Genomic DNA, 17,471 nt, shown 5'->3' on the forward strand with positions numbered 1-17,471 from the left:
GGGGGGGGGGAATTTGTCCATCATCCACAATCCTTATGAGACATGAACACAGGTCTCTCTGTTCGGTGCATTCCAAAGTTATTAAAGATAAAAAGAAACTTCTTCCGCCTATAAAGCCTTGTGAAAAAAACCTAAAAAATGCACCAACAACGCTCCATTTACATATAATGTGACGTTCATATTGACCAAGCTACAGCGCCGTTGTTAATAACATTGTTACGCTGATCGAACAACATCACTAGCGTATTAATACTTTGCCACACCGGCTAGCAACTAGCTTCACCATACACTCGCCCACAGAGCTTTACCGCTGCTCTCTCAATGCCACAGAGCACTATGAAACATCAAGCTATGTTTTTATTTTTGAGTTTGGAAAAGTTAACGTGAGGTGTAGGCGTTCATTTCTGTTGCTATGTGAAATCAATGCACCCAGGAAGGAAGTTCGGGTAATGCTTACAAGGACCAAAATACGGCAAAATACTGTAGGTATTACATGTTAAAGAATGTACCTGTTACTACATGGTCACAGCATGTATATAAAACCCTGTTGGTGTTTTAATAGCAGTCTTTGTGGGCGGTTTAGGTGTGTCCCATTACGTGCAGTAATGAGCTGTCTCGTTTTATCTGTTTTTATATCTTTAGAACACACAGAAAAGAGAAAGACACGTGTTCATGTCTTACAGGATTGTGGATGATGAGCAAAATATTTTTAAAAAGTGCATTTTCCCTTTCAAAACACACACAGGGAGCAGGGTTCTAGCAATAACTTAAATAGAAGTGCTTAAAATGTCAGTTCATAGAGCCCTTTCAAAACACACAAAAACTGCAATGCAGGAATCCCATCCCAACAGAAAAATGACCAGATGTAATGGTAATACTAATATTCATCCCATGGTTGACAAATGTGCAGTTTACATATAGGTTTCCTCCCTTACAAACGTTTCTTGTTCACAGGTCAGTGTCCCCCCCACGTCTGTGATCCACGACTGCCCTCTGTTTCAAGCCTGTCTGTGCTAGGAGAACACTCCGTCTCAGTCAGCATCCCCTCTGCATCTTTAGCCATCAGTACCTCCTCTTTTTTCCTGCGCTCCAATTCCCACTCCACAAAGGTGTCAAAGAGGCTGGGCCAGGCCTCGTCCTCGCTGTAGTTGCTCAGGTCGGGCCCGATAGCTTGGGTGAAGTTGAGGAACATGTTCCACGTGTCCCTCGAGATGCCCCGGACGCCTGAAGGGTTCTCTGCCAGGAAGTCCAGCCAGTGCTCCAAGATAGGAGGCATGTCCTGAGTGAACACCAGGCGCCACAGTGCAATGGCAATGTCCCGCTGTAGCGAGCGCTGGCCCTCGTCTGCGTCCAGGCCAAACTGGAAGGTGAAGCGGTAAAGGTCCTTGAAGTTCTCCTCGCCCTGGGCATCAAGTAGCATGCAGGGGAAGCGGGAGCAGATGCCTTCAAGGCTGTCTGCCTGGATTGCCTTGCAGCCCTCAACAAACTCCTTCCTGGTGAAGCAGACAAAAAACACTAAGTCAGAATGACATTGACAATTCACTTGAAAGTACTACTAACAATTGCTGCTTTTCCACTGCACAGTACCACCTCAGGTCAGCTCTACTTGTCACGGTAAGGGCTAGTAGTTTTTTCTCTACTTAAAATAAGTACAGTAAAAACAGACACCAAAGTTCAGTAGGGCCCTATGATTTCCGCGTTAGCGGAATCGCACACGGAATCGTGGAATTGGTTTATACAAACGGAATTTACTGTTAAACACGGAATCCGAAATAATGGAAATGAAATGTCATCGTGGCGAGAAGAAATGTGTAACCCGCTGTCTCCAGAACTAAATGTCAAAACGGCGGCGAGTTGTGCTTTACCACTTTAATGTAAGCCATCGTTTTACAATGCCCGCTAACCACGTGCAGGTTCTGGGTTAAAAAGACAAGAGGCACGTTTATTCTTGACACATTCTCAACACACTTGTGTTGCTTTCAAAATAAGAGCGCCGTTTGCTGCATCTTGTCTAATTGTATAAACAAAATAAGGGTGTCATAAAAATATCTTACTTTAATAATGCGATTGGAATTACATGAGTGTTTACATCGTCCTTAATCACAATTAAAATAAAATTAGACAACGATGTATTGCATCAAAAAATGTAACGATTTTTGCATTTAATTAATGGACATTTTATTCACCAACCCAAAAAGCACACACTCTACGCTGGTAAAATAAGTGTAGAAGGTAAAACACGGAGTTCTAAAAAAATGAAAACGGAAAACACAGAATTTGGGGAAAAAATAAAACAATTTATTGGGCCCTATTTCAGTTCCCACAAGATTCTGTCCTTAACAATAGAATCTAGGGATGCCTCAATCCGATCTGCAGGATTGGAATCGGCTGCCATTCCAATGTATTTTGAAGATCAGATAATATCGGCTTCTGCCACGATATCGGGCTCATCCAGCTGCCGTATCACATTTATAACTCTGAGCCACATTCCAACACGGTAGGTGCAGTAATTAATGCGCCTCAAAGCTGGTTCCCACTCGACTCACACCATCCGCAAGAAGAAGAAAACACCATGCAGACATATCCGCGGTGTACCGTGGTGAAGTGAGTTTCACATTGGACGCTGGAAATTCAGCTCTGTAGCTTCAGCATTAGTTCCCCCTCACTGTGCCCGGACTGCTGTGTCATTGTGCGGTGAGCTCGCACGCAGTGGTGGAGCTACGTGGTGGCCAATGGTGGCTGACCCTTGGTCACTCTCTAGCCACCTCACTGACCAACTCGACATTTCAGGAATCAACTTATTGCCACCCCATGCGAGTAATGGTCTCACCTTGGCAACAGTAATCAAACATTTCTGGTTCCGCCACATCACATGAGAAGTGCTGCTCTAACCACTGCTTGTTTACACTCCGGACCGTCAATAAATTACTATTGCACTGAAGTTTGTTAAAAAACGTCTTTTATTCTAAATCACACCACAAATTGATCTATAACCATGTCAAATGATTAGTCCTACCTAAAAGTATTTTGCATGCCCATTTTTTCCATTTAATTCTCTATTTGATTAACTTTTTTATTCGATGTATCCTTTATTGGATTAGGGACCTGACTCACAGAGGTTTGTTACAAAAGCCAAACAATATTGTTGGTCATGCTGTGTAATTAAAATGTAAATTCAGCAATACTTTGGTGGCATTATTTTTTATCCTTTGGAAGAGCTATTTTTATAACCATATTCAATTCCACAAATTCATGTTTGTAACAAAAAAATATATAAAACAAAAAATCGTATTGGATCGGCAAGACGATAAAAAAATCATATCGGATGCCAAAAAATGTAGATCAGGACATCCCTAGTAGAATCTGTTTTTATTGGCCAATTCCATTGTCATAAGGCCCCATCAACCATCCAACAAACCACACAAAGCATAACATCTTCCCTTGGAGGAGGTAATAATATAGGAACAAACAGTAATTCAGTCTTGACCTGGGGACCAGAGGATACCAGGTTTAGAGACCAGAAAAAGTACTGTCGAGGTCTCGAGCCCCATGAAACCTACTGTGTATTTGTGAGCATTGATTTACAGCCTTTGGTTTAAAAAGTGCTGAGCTAAAAATCAGAGAGGGGGAAGTCAACCATGACTCAAACGGAAGGTTCTTCTATTCAGTATACGTACACACTGACATTGGCAGGAGTGGTGGAGAAGGGGAGGAGGGTGGGGGTCAATGCAGGATGCATTTCCTTTGTATTAGAATCGCTAGTTACAACGAGAAACATGTCAACTATTAGGATTGCACAATTTTGCAAAAAATGTGAATGATGATATTCTTGTCATGGCATCGGCCATCAGCAGGTAGATCCAGGCCAGAGGAGCCAACTTTCCCTAACTGAGTGGTTCTCCATTATTTTCTGTCATGCATCCCCAGGGGACAGAAATGTTTTCACCCCCCGCCCCCGATTTGAAATATTGAGAACGTGGTAACACCTATCTGCCCCACTATTTGAGAAGCACTGCCCTAACTGGTGAGCCTTGATGCGTGACGGGAAGAGCAAGGAGGAAGTGTCGGCTGTCATGCCAATAACAGTGCAGCACAAGTGCTTGAGTTATGTTCGCATGTTAGTATGAATCCAGAGCTTAATTTTTTTTTATTTTTTGAGCAGCCCTACGACCTACGTAAGAAGCTCCCATGCTCACCTTGTAAACTTGCACATGGTGGCTGCTTGAAACTTCCAGGCGAGAACAAGCACACGGAACTCTGCCGGGTCCACACACAGGTCGTTGCAGAACCTCTCCATGCCTTCCTCCAAGATGGCGTCCTCTTGCTCATCCTTGTAGCAGCAAAACAGCTCCTCGATGTGCTTTATGGACAGCCCGTCTTTATCCGGGCTCTCCTCCTTACGCAGGTCTCCTATTAACGTCGAGATAACGGGGGTCTCCACGGTAACCTCGAGGGCCTTGGTGCCATTTGACAGCTCGTTGCCGGGCTTGCTGCTGCTGTTCGGGGCGCTGGGATCCTCCTTGTGGCCTCCGCCGCTACCCGCGCAGCTGCCTTTCTTGTGGTGAGACTTGGAGCCGCTCTCCTTGTCGCCACTCTTGCTGCCGAGCGAGGACGTCGGATTCTTGCACTTGGTGACACACTGGCCCATGTCTTCCTGCCTGGTCACCCGTCTGTCGATCCCCCTCACCTTCAGTCCCCGTCGGAACCACCTAAACGCCTCTGCTCTGGCCTGTCCAAATGTCTCAACATACCCTCAGGCCTAAGGTAGAGAATAAGGTTAAAATGTTGCTCCATACTGGTTGGATGCATTTGGACAGTGAATATAACTTTTCTTGTACGGCCACCATGGGTTTGAAGTAAGACAGATCAAGATGTGACTGAAGGGTCAACTTTCAGCTGTACTAAGAGAGCTTTTACAAACATATAGCATACTATACTATACTATACTATTGAGGACTTGGACATTATTGGCACAAACCAACCTTCTGAATCCTAGAAAATAAGATCTACTACACATAAAATGACTTCATTCATTCAAGATAAATGCTGTACTTTTGTGAAAAGTTTTTAAATGAATATTGAAAGTTCATTCAGTATCGGAATACTTTGACATAACTGTGTGATTACTCCAAAAGACAAACTTAGTTGAATAGCTAATACAACAAACTACCTGTGTCAAATCTACCTCGATCCAGGTCTTGTACTGCCACTTGTAAAAAACCTTAAAAATAAGAATCAGAGAAAACAAACACTTACATGTACATAAACATACACAAAAGTATCGAGATTAGAACAACTTCATACCAATATGAAAAGGTGATACTTTTTCTCCCAAAGTAAAAAAAAATTCTGAAAATCATGGGCCATTTGATATTTGGAGATTTATACATACGAGTCTTAGCTTTTCTTCCTATCGCTCACATACACCAGTAACTTGTAGCAATTCAGCCGCAACACAGACACCTGATCAAAGCTTGGGCAAGTTAGCAAACAACACAGGAGGAGTTAAGATACCGATTTTAAAAAGGAGGGGTTGTCTTACGTATATTCGGCTCAATAAGGTATACTTGGATGTGTAAAGGAAAGTATGCTGAACTAATTAAACAGGCAAGTACCATGCCAATACTCTTAACCTCGGTTTTGCGATTCATTCCAAAAGATCAGATGAAAATCGAATGTACAAAAAGCGAAGAAATTCATTTACACATTTTACAGATAATAATTATAGTTTTACATGCAAAAAAAACATAGCAAATAACCCACACACACATAGATAAAGATGATTCAAGGATTCCCTGGCCAGAATGTGTCTATAGTGTCCCAACTCTAAAAGAACCACTATCCATTATTCACAGAGACTGAGTCATGAATGCACAGATGCTCAACTAGTTTGTTCGGCACACTGTTTGGCCTTAAGATAGCCGAGACATATTTTTGGCTGCAGTCATTTTAATCGAAAAACAAATCCTACGAAAACCAAGGCATACAAAAACAGAGGTTCCACTGAACTATAAAAGCAACAGAGAGGTTACATTGACTTTAATGGTGTGATAATGTGTAAGAAAATATATAGCTGGTTACTTACAAACTATTCCCTCAAATGGCATTGGCCAAAGATCACAGTCCCTTTCTGCGCTTTTCCATCATTGTGACCTTGACATCTGCAATGCTGAATGAGAAGAAACAGCGTCTTGTCATCATAAGCAGAAACCCAACCTGCAGGCCTATTTTTGTTTCCGACATGCTGCGATGGACAAAGATGGTTCAACCCTCATCCGCCACGACTACTTTACAACTCAAGCAACAACAAGCACTGTTACTGTTTTGACTGCTACTGAGGTGTAAAACAGCAAGGATTTCTGCCTTATTTACTTAGCTACACAAGGAAGACCTGTATTAACTCTATAGTTAGTTTGTAAACTAACTTCGTAGCACATTTTGTTACTGATCCTGCCCCGTGTACACTTCACACTCACTTTGATTACGGAAATACTATTCAGCATTGAGGCAAAGCTATTGCACTTGTCTTTCTATGGGCATGTACAGGCAAGTCTTCATTAAGTGCGCTGGCCAGTACAGCTCCACCTAACACATTTGAAAGCCCGGATAATTATGCATTTTAATTCAGAATACACATTCAAACATGAAACAAACCCTTTAATAATGTAAATGTGAACCCACAAGAGTCATTTTAACGAAGTTATCGTTAGGTTCTTGAGAAAACGACTACAGCGACGCAGTGTTTTCTACCACACACAGGTAAATATTTCAACACTTTACCATATCAAATGGCGTTGAAAGTAAAGCTGTAACCGTTGCACACATTGCGCTAATTACATACGAACTGTGTGGCCCTTCGCTAGCATGAAAGTTAGCTATAAGCTAAGCTAAGTCGTCCGATTAAAACACAGAGAGCTCTCATAAGAAACTCACCTTTTTGGACACCGCTGTAGTGTGAAACAAAAATCAGCACAGCAGAGAAAACAAACAATGTAATACGTTTAAAGTACGGGAAGAAATAAACTGAAGCAAACTCGTCGCGTTAACTCACATTAGCTGCCGAGCTAGCAGGCAGCTAAAAAGAATAACTTCACAATATACATCGATGGCAGCGCAGTAAAATAAATACGACGCATCGCTAAACCTAGACAGAGTCTATTAACAATTTGTCTTCGATTACTGGTCGCTCGTCGAAAAGAGTTAGGGGCAAATTACAGCAGCCTATTTCTTTGTGCTTCCCCCTTTTAGTGGAGCTTCATCACGGGCATTTTCCTGCATCACTTCCTCCCTGTTCCAAGCACTCAACAGCTGATCTGCACCTCAGTGTTGCTGACGATTACTCTTTCATTCTAGGTAACGACAACGCTCGTAAATACGAAATTGCGGCCATAATAACAAAAACTAAAAAAAAAAAAAAACAACGACTGAATGACATGTTCAGTCGATGTCACATTCAAGAGTGTTTTAAGAGATTAATATTCCGCCGCGCGATGTATCCTTTTATATTACTACCAACCAATAAACTTGGAATATATTTATATTAAAACAGACAGTTTTCTTAAAGATGCACGGAGATTCCCTAATTTAAAAAGTGTGTCTATGCTATTTGTTAAACATTTACTAGAGGGTCATTTATGGCGTCATCACAACGCGACAGTCACAACAGCCGTCCTAGCCAGCTTCACTAAACGAAGGAGCCCCAAACAAGCCACTTTGTAAAGGTAATAGTTTGGTTTGTCAGCAAACGTACGATGTAAATTAAGATAATGTGAATTACGCTCTTATTTGATTTAATTTTCATCAGAAATCGCACATGTGCTGATGTAGTTTTACATTTGTGCGTGTCGGCGATGAGCAGCAACTTTCAGGATCGTATAACGTACTACATAAGAAAGAATGTTTTATTGATCGCACAATAACTGTAAAGTTTTAAAACAATCGTGATTGTAAAATTATACAAAACAGACGTTTCCCAAATGTCAGTCACGTAACAGGCACAAGTGTGATGGCAATAATGAAGGTTTTAACGACATCTAGTGGTGAAATGGCGGAAGCGGGAGACACTGCTGAAGAGACAATGCAGGTAGCTCATGTGATGTGACATCCATCCATTTTCTATGCCGCTTCTCCTGTGATGTGACATACAGACAGCAATAACATTACGTATACCTTCAGAGCCTTAAGAGCTGAAAAAGAATTATACTACAAAATTTCACATTCTTGTGTTTGTGATTCTGTCCAGATGACGGCTTCTACTCAAAGGACAGTGTTGTCGCTGTATATTCGGGTCTTTCGCATCGCTCGAACGTGGCAAGCGCACAGCGGAGTGGCAAGTGACACACTGACTGAGAGGAAATATATACTTCAGGAGGCACGCACTTTGTTCAGACAGAACCAGCATGTAAGAGCAATGGATACGTGGTCACAGCGACAAAACAAGTCGCTGTTTTGGCTAATCGTCTGCTGTGTTTGCTACTTTTGAGGTGACGGATCAACAAACCATAAAAAGCTGTATTGAGGAATGTGAAGCAAGGATAGAACTAGGTAAGAGAAGTGGCACATTTTGCCCTAAGCACACAGTATTAGATTATTTGCCTGCTTTTTGAATATAAGTCATATAGCTCGGCCTTGGCATAAAGTTGCAGATTTTTTTACAATATAGAATACGGATGGGCATAATTAATTATTTGGAATAGGATGATGACTAATCTTGTCTTGTTTGTAAAGGCTAATAAAAAAGTATAATATTCTCACATTATACCCTTTTTGCTATATATTTCCCATTTTATTTTTTACAATGTACTGAGGGCCAATAAAAAATGTGCTGTAGTCCGCAAATGGCCCTCGGGCCACACTTTGGATACCACTGAACTAATGTTTTAATTGTCTAACAATAATTATTTAAAAAGTATTGTTTAATTAAATGTATCTATATAGAAAACACTTTTTAATTTTCCAGAGTCTAAAATTAATTTTAAAAAATTTGAATTAATATTATTTTAATGTATATTTGCAAACAAGTGATCATTAATTTTTATCATAAAGAAATTTGGAGAATTTTCTGCCATGTAAAAAAAATATTTACATATATTTAATTAGTTTTTATTTATATTTTTGAAACATAATTGGTTATTTATTTTTCTCATTAGGAAATTAAGTCGAATGCCCATTGTTAATACGTAATTATTGAAAATGTAAAAACTATATTTGTATGTAACAAGCAGAGCATTATTTACTGTACGATACACTCACAGTGTTGTTTTGTCTCACAGGTCTACATTACAAGAACCCATACCCAAGGGCTGTAAGTGAAATTACAAGGTTTTTTTCGTTTGTTTTGCACCGGTGCACACAGCTCCAACGTGACTGTTTTGTCCCCTTCTTGCAGACCTACCTCCCACCAATGGGACTGGCCACTCAGAAAGGCAGGAAGCTGCGAGCACAGCAACGCCTGAGGAAGCAGGCCAAGCCAATTTACTTAAAGTCACATGATGAGACCTGATGCTGCTCCATCAATGCTGAGCGTTCAAGTTACCAAAGAAAGGAAAATCTAGAGTGGCATCACAAGATGATCTCATGGGGCTGATGTATCGCTGCCACCCACTGACCACGCTTCATTCAGGATAAAGACACTTTTATATTATAATTTTCTTATTGTCTGTTTAACATGCATAAACATGTTTTTGTTGTTTAAAATGTTGTGCCATTCAAGATCTTTCGTATATTCGTCATTTATTATTTTGCCGGACTTAAGGCGGACTTAAAGAAGTCGACCTGCAGAATAGGTATATGTCATTACTAGAAAATAAAAGGAAGAATAGGGAAATTCATCTAAATAGACTTATTTGTGGAGAAAAGAAAAAAAAATACTCAAGGAGAGTAAAGTCAGAATTATGGGAATACAGTTGAAGTATTACCAGAATAATGATGTAGTTTTTAAAAAGTAATAGTTTCGTGAGAATAAAGTCATTCATCCATCCATTTTCTACGCCGCTTATCCTCACTAATCGGGCGAGAGGCGGGGCACATATAGACAAACCATCATTCACACTCACATTCATACCTATGGACAATTTAGAGTCTCCAATTAACCTAACATGCATGTTTTTGGAATGTGGGAGGAAACCGAGGAGAACAGAAACTCCACACAGAGATGCCCGAGTGGAGATTCGAACCCAGGTTTTCCCGATCTCCTCACTGTGTGGCCAGCTGTGCTAACCACTTATCCACCATGCGGCCGTAAAGTCATTCAATTACGATTGAAATCTTTATTAGATTTCAGTTGTGATTCCGCGACAATACAGTCATGATATATGAGCATAAATGTTTACCGAAGTTGCTGAGGTTCTTGTGAAGTTACAATGTTACTTCCATTTTTTAAGCATTGCAAATGTATTCTTGTAGTATTAGAACTTTTGTTTTGTGAGGTAAGGACTATATCTGCATAACATTATACGAATCATTTATTGGAATTTAACATTTTTCTAAAAAAAAAAAAAGAAAAATGTCATCTTCACACCTTTGTTCTTTAACACCACGTCAGTATGTGTTTTTAGGGTTTGCATTGTGTTTACAATATTATAATTATTTAAAAACATTTACACACTGCAGTTTTTTGTCAAGAAAAACTTGCATGACATGCACTGGACCTCGGTTTCAGTTATTACAAATCGAAGCAGAATAAAGTATTATAGAATGTGATTTGATGTGGCTTATGTCTCATTTACCACAATATCTGTTCCAGCAATGTAAAGGATTTATAAACTAGTGCACTAACGACGGTAATTAATTTATTTCATTAATTATTTTTTAGTGTAATTAACGCATTCAGCCATGGCTCTCTGTTATGACGCCAGACGGCGGTGCAGTGTAGCTCCCCACAGAGTCGTTATAACTTTATTCTGACCTGAACACATCAACAGCTGTACAATTCCAACACCATGTACCCCTGTATGTATCTCCAACAAACACGTCTCTAGTCCATTCATCGTTGCAACGACACTTCCTCTAGACCAGGGGTGGGCAAACTTTTTGAGGGTAGGTTAAGTTGTGTGACACAATGTTTTTACTTGTGTTTGCTTGGCACCGTGGGTGAGGTAGTTGTCTGGATCGCTGCATGTGAAAAAAGCTACTTAAACCATCAAAAGGTTGTCTCAGATGAACTCTGACTACTAGCAAGTCATGTTGCCAGCTTGCATGTTAAAGGTTTAATTACTTTCGAAGCAACTCGCGGGCTGGATTCAAATGCTTGCATGTGGCCCCCGGACCGTAGTTTGCTCACCTCTGCTCTAGACAGACCACGGGATGCATTCACAGCCACTCTGAACATCTTTATTATGCATGTATGTGTGGTCTACATAAACAGAAATGCAAGGAAAAACATTAAGTGGATATTCTTACCACTCACTTTGTAACTCTTAATGCGGAAGTACAAATTGATGCATTTAAGTATGCTTGGAAATCCCAGAACATTCAATTTAAATGACGTGGTGTCTTTGAACGCGACTCCTCATTGCTCATAATAACACAGTCAAAGTCTGTGTTATTATTATTATTATTATTATTATTATTATTATTATTGTTTGTGATTCATATATTCTGCTATTAAAGAAACTAGTGTTAGGTAAATTGATTTTCAGACATGTGTGCCATCTCTTAACTTGATTTACATTTTCAGGTAATTTGGTGCTCTTAATACATACAAATATATTTAGAATCCTGCCCTGCCATTTATCTTTCTTTCAATAAAATACAGTACAAATTGGCATATTTCAGACATACTGTGACATGGTGATTATTAATTATTATTTGAATTATTTGAATAATTATTATTATTATTTGAATATTATTTTCAATTATTTGAAGCCCGTGATTAATCTGATCAAAAACGTTAATCATTTGACAGCACTAGTAATAATATTACAGTCAATAAAAGACCAGTACACTTCCCAACAATAGTAATACTGTGACTGACCAGTAGATGGGGTCAGCGAGTCATTCTAACATTATACTAGAGCGTTTATTATAATCAGTCTAAATCACTAAGCAAGACTAAAGCTTCACTAAAGCAAGAGCCCAAAGCTATCCTTTTTGAGGTTATGTTCTTTGTCTGCCCTGCACTGCATGTAACCATGGATGGAGACACTGAGGCTGAACAGACTTTTGACAGTTTGATGTCATCCCAGTGGTTTATGGCCTCAAGGCAACTGGCTGTGGTTGTATTCCTGGATTAAAATGGTCCTAATTCATTAAAAGGGTAAGGGGCAGTGGGTGGGATAAACTAAGTCTCCTTAAATCTGCACCGGTTCCAGTGAAGTTTGTAAAAGATCGCTATCTCGTGAATGACCAGGGGTCATATGGGGTCACGTGTTTGGAAAATATAAAAGTGTAGTGTGAGTATTTACTTTGATGACGACCATGAACATCTGACTTGAGTTAACATGACTGCTCAGGTTTTTCTACACAGAGTGTACAGTTGTTAGAATGCACCGCCCAGAAGATGCTTGATGTACAGTACATTCCGTGCCTGTTTCATGTACATGTTGTTATTCTAGTACTTTAGGCAATTCAGCTTTGGAAAAAGATAACACGGCATTTCAAAAACAATAACATGCACATAACACTCATAGTTAGCTACTTTTGGGAACCACAAAAGGACCGCAACTGAGAAGATTGCAGATTTTTGTGGGCTTGTAGGGTTTTTAGATGAAGTGACAGGCAAGATAATATTTGCTATTTTGCTTCACTACACATTAGGTAGTCTGATTTTTGATTAGTTAGCTCACTTTATGGAATCATAAAAAGTCAATTAAAGCTGCTGTATGTTGCTCAAAATTACATCTTTTTTAACCAAAACAAATATAAGACCACCACCGGCTAGCATAAATAGTGGTTTAAAAGAAAAGAGTGAACAAAAAAACAATGTCACAATTACGAGTTAAACTGCATAAAAATTGCCGTAAATTGTCGTTCGGCCCGAAAAAGTTGACTGATGCAAACACATTGACTCCTTCCAGGTTTGATATGATGGGCAAGCAGTCAATATGACCACCATTCAGTTGCCATAGTGACGAGCAGATGTCAGAGTATTATAAAAGTTTAGAGGCGAATATACAATAACTGAATGTGACAGAGTGCAAACTCTGCAAACCCAAGCATGTTCAGACTCTGCACCAGTCGATGAGAGCGACAGTTTCAGTAGCCACACTTTCTCTGCGTTTCTTTGGTTGTTTCTTGAACTTTTTTCTCTTGATGAACTCTTTTTCCGAAATGAACAATTTCCACATGCGAGAGCAGTGCATGTGTGCACCATGTTAGCTCTGATTTCAAATGGCGTCTCGCTACAACTGCGATTGTTTGCTGCCAATCTGTTCATCACATGCCACCCACCAGTTCACGTACATGTCCGTAGCGCGTAAACACACACACAAAAGCAGTCTCAGGGAAGCGGCCGACAATTTTCAGTCATGCTGTTGTTACGATATATACTGTATACATTTAACGTTAGCCTAACGTTAGTAGCTAAACTTTGTACAACCACTATCGTTATCTGACAACAAACATAGCTAATGCACGTGTATGAGTGTTCCGTGGGGCGTAGTTTGCATGCTCAAAGCAGGAAGAGGACTGGATATAATGCTTGCTTGTACGTTTGAAAGTTAGCGTCCTCGAGGCAGCCGCCGATCTGGGACATACAACAGCTTTAAGTGGTATTAGACTGCAGGTTTTGGTGGGCTTTGTTGTGAAATCTATGAAATCTAAGGCTTTTTCGAGCAAATGACAGGCAAGATCATATTTGAAACACCTATTTGACACTCACTGGCCACCATGTTTAGTTAGCTCACTTTTGGGAACCATAGAAGGTCACTTAGTGATACTTAGTGATATCCAGTACTGATACTGGATAGAAGGGTTTGGTGGGCTTTGCAGTGGACAAGGTAAAGGTGATAGGCAAGATAATGCTCAAAATGTTAATTTAATAAACATTAGGCAACACAATGTCACAGAATTCCCATTTTGGTAGATTTCTTTATGGAACCAAAATTAAGACTATTGGACTATAGGTTTTGGTGGGTTTTACAATGGAAATAACTCTCTCAGTAAAGGTTTCAAGGCCAAGAGATATGCAAGATAGTATTTGAAACATTAATTCAACACTCATTTGGCTACCAGGTTTAGTTAGCTAAATTTCGGGAACCATAAAAAGTCTGTTAAGTGATAGTGCAGTGCATTACAATGGCAATAAATGTACCCATAAGCCTTTTTAGACCAAATGGCAAACTCATATTTGAAACAACACACATTTGACCACCAAGTTTAGTTAGCTCACTTTTGGGAACCATAAAAGGTTACATAGTACTTGTTGTGGTAGACTTTACAATAAAAATAAATTACCAATAAGGGTTTTTAGACAAAGTGGTGTTAGGAAGAAGCAAAATAGTTTGATATTGCCCATTAAGTATGTTTGTTTAAATTGTAATTTACCCTAGAATCTCTAATTGTTACTCTCAAAGTAAATAAATGGAGAGACAGATGCACAACTGCTCAAAATAAGTGCCTCAAAGCAGAAGTGTGACCCATTTTTGCCTCCTACAAACTAGATCACAGGGAGTAAAGGCTTTAGGGTGTAAATATAGATATTTAAAGAGTCACCTGACAGCATTATGCCAGTACAGATATGATAAATATACTACAAAAAAGGAAAACACCATCCCTAGAAATGGAAGAGTGATCCATCATCGAGCCCCTTCAAGCCCTTCACTCTGTGTGCATTATTTAGGGGATTCAGAGTGAGACCCCAGGGGAAATATGGTGGAAGAAGAATAACCAAAAAAAAAAAGACAAGGCTGAAGAATAATGCAGAAGCTGGACAGCTAATGTGAAGCTCTGATAAGGTAATTAGAAGCCTGTAAATAGAGAGCCCGTCTCCTCATCTTTCCTGCTCAACTCACCTTAATGATTTTGATGCAGATCACATTCTTAGCTGTCTTGACCACACTTGAAGCCGTCATTAAATAAATATCAAGTTTGCTTTCACTTTATGATGCTAAACATGCCGTGCTATTATGGTGGTATGAAATGATACCTAAATATTAAACCAATAGCCCTCAGTATGATGCAGTGCTCTTGTATTTCCTTCCATAACTTGGGTAATTAAAGGCTTATAGTGACAGTTTTCCCAATTTGCAGAAATACATAATGTACTATCTAGCACACAATAGACGTTTTGTTCTGTTTGAGGTTCCCATAGTGCCACAGTAGAAGATAATATATAATTTCATTACTAAGCATATAATTGCAGTGTTGCACAGTTGCATACATTTGTCTCTCCTTCACGCCTGTCACTCTTTGTGAATACATATATTTCACTGTGTCTAGAGCAGGGGTGGGCAAACGTTTTATTTGTGCTAGACATTGTGTTTAAAAATGTGTCTGGGCGGGCCAGGCTATATATACTGTATCTGCAGTTGAACCTTGGTTAGCGTCATTAATTTGTTCCAGAACGTCCAACTCTAACAGAAATAACCTCTAACCGAATCCATTTTTTCCCATTAGAACTAATGTGAATCCAATTCATCCGTTCCAGAAAGCCAAAAATGTTAACATAAAACACCTTTTTATAGTTTTACAATTGTAGTTTTACATGCAGAAACCAATTTGAAATGCATATAAATACACATATAAATGATGAATGAAAGGGATAAATGGACATTAAAGATTACTTTTACCATAATTGAAGACATGAGTCTCGACGTGACTGTTCCCAAAGACACGATATGGCAGTGAGATCAACATGAACACCACCGTATTGTACGCTGGCCGGAAAATGTACGCAAACTGAGGCAAAATTTGGCTCGGAAAACAGAATTGAATTCATATATGATTCAATTCTGTTTCCCCGTTTTTGTCATTATACCCTGGCATAACACTTACAGGGTATAGTATAGTAACTATACAGTATAATAACATTTTATGAATGTACAACTACAGTACTTGCTGAAAGTATAAGACCAGGGTATAATGACTGACCAGCTAAAAAAACTGGTATTAGACACCCAGAATATGAATAAAGGATTTAGGATTTATAATATGAACTACTAAATATATCAACAATCTGTGAACGTCCCTCCTTGTTTACACCCTGCTTGACATATTGTGTAATCAAGCCAGAACACAGCAGCGTAACATGAAAACAAAAGGTAAAAAACACCCAGATGAATCCATCCATCTGTTTTCTATGCCGCTTTATCCTCACTGGGGTCACGGGTATGCTGGAGCCTATCCCAGCTGACTTCGGGCAAGAGGCGGGGTACACCCTGGACTGGTCGCCAGCCAATGGCAGGGCACATATAGACAAACAACCATTCACACTCACATTCATACCTATGGACAATTTAGAGTCTCCAATTAACCTAACATGCATGTTTTTGGAATGTGGGAGGAAACCGGAGTACCCGAGGATAACCCACGCACACACGGGGAGAACATGCAAACTCTGCAAACAGAGATGTCCAACGGAGATTAGAACCCAGATCTTCCCAATCTCTTGACTGACTCTCCTGACTCGGCCACCGTGCGGCCCACCCAGATAAATGTCAGATAAAATATCACTTTTCTTTTTCGTAGAAAGCTTGCTTCTATGTCCCTCTCCATCACACAGTCTCAAGCTGCTCTGTAAACGGAAACACAACCGCTCTGCTTTCTATCAAGGCCTTCTTCCTGGAGAGGCTGCGACGCAGTCCACATGAGTACCGTAAGAATCCGTGCATACCTGGAAAGCGCAGAGTCTCTCGCTTCAGAAACCAGTGGTGCTATTCCGATAGTTCAAGCCCTACGGTAATTTAAAAATAGCATCGCAAATCCTATTGCCAAATACAATTTTGATGTTAAAAAAGAAAAATTTGGAAATGTTCGGTGGGCCGAATATGGTCTGCAGGTGCCCTACCGGTTATTGTTTTCATGGAAGGGGTTACAGAAAATGGCTTTGACGTGTGGTGACACGCCTGGTGATTAATTGGTGATGGCATATGAAAAATAGTATATACTTTAACATGCTTGCGCAAATGTGCTGAAGAGTTGTGTAGAGTTGTTTAACAATGAGTGGCTGTGCACAGACATCCAACTGTGGTGTTGGGTCACAAGGGTGGCTGCTCCTGGGTAACTCGAAGAAGCCATCAAATATTTAGCTGTGCTCCTTTTCGTGATCAAGGTATGTAAACAAACATATTATCTGTGTGATTGACATGAAAGGGGTTTTTGGATTTTTTACTTTAAAAGGAAGAAAAGTCGGAGATGAGGATTAGTTATGAACTAAAAGCTTTCTTTGGATTTAGTTAGACTTGTTTTTTTGTTTCAAGAGATACAGTCATGTTTATGTTGCAGCCCATTGTGTCCTGACGATGTTTTTTGCATTAGCGATTGCACCATGTGCAAAAAGGAACTCATTTATCATTTCAGTGTCCGTAAATATG

General features: G+C 39.8%; 2 protein-coding genes across 7 annotated transcripts; one reads left to right on the forward strand and one right to left on the reverse strand.

Moving 5' to 3' along the window:
* Positions 1-12: 12 nt before the first annotated feature.
* Positions 13-7,579, reverse strand: dcun1d3 (defective in cullin neddylation 1 domain containing 3). Of its 3 annotated transcripts, none has more exons than XM_054753701.1 (5): positions 6,934-7,579; positions 6,086-6,169; positions 5,186-5,221; positions 4,197-4,759; positions 13-1,493 (listed from the first exon to the last, which is right to left on the reverse strand). In XM_054753701.1, the coding sequence occupies exons 4-5, from the start codon at positions 4,646-4,648 to the stop codon at positions 956-958; spliced, it is 990 nt and encodes a 329-aa protein (XP_054609676.1). In that variant the 5' UTR covers positions 4,649-4,759; positions 5,186-5,221; positions 6,086-6,169; positions 6,934-7,579; the 3' UTR covers positions 13-955. The 3 variants fall into 3 exon arrangements, with proteins under 3 accessions (XP_054609676.1, XP_054609665.1, XP_054609683.1); XM_054753690.1 differs by having other exon boundaries at positions 5,171-5,221; XM_054753708.1 differs by lacking the exon at positions 5,186-5,221.
* Positions 6,557-9,711, forward strand: lyrm1 (LYR motif containing 1). 4 transcript variants are annotated; one of them, XM_054753730.1, is made up of 6 exons: positions 6,558-6,759; positions 7,984-8,083; positions 8,243-8,401; positions 8,484-8,544; positions 9,273-9,304; positions 9,389-9,711. In XM_054753730.1, exons 2-6 carry the CDS (start codon positions 8,006-8,008, stop codon positions 9,500-9,502), a joined length of 444 nt encoding a protein of 147 aa, XP_054609705.1. In that variant the 5' UTR covers positions 6,558-6,759; positions 7,984-8,005; the 3' UTR covers positions 9,503-9,711. The 4 variants fall into 4 exon arrangements, with proteins under 4 accessions (XP_054609722.1, XP_054609705.1, XP_054609713.1 ...); XM_054753722.1 differs by lacking the exon at positions 6,558-6,759 and adding an exon at positions 7,661-7,721; XM_054753747.1 differs by lacking the exon at positions 7,984-8,083 and having other exon boundaries at positions 6,557-6,759.
* The last annotated feature ends 7,760 nt before the right edge of the window (positions 9,712-17,471 follow it).

Source organism: Dunckerocampus dactyliophorus, chromosome 2, assembly GCF_027744805.1.
Source record: "Dunckerocampus dactyliophorus isolate RoL2022-P2 chromosome 2, RoL_Ddac_1.1, whole genome shotgun sequence".
NCBI classification, from domain to species: Eukaryota; Metazoa; Chordata; class Actinopteri; order Syngnathiformes; family Syngnathidae; genus Dunckerocampus; species Dunckerocampus dactyliophorus.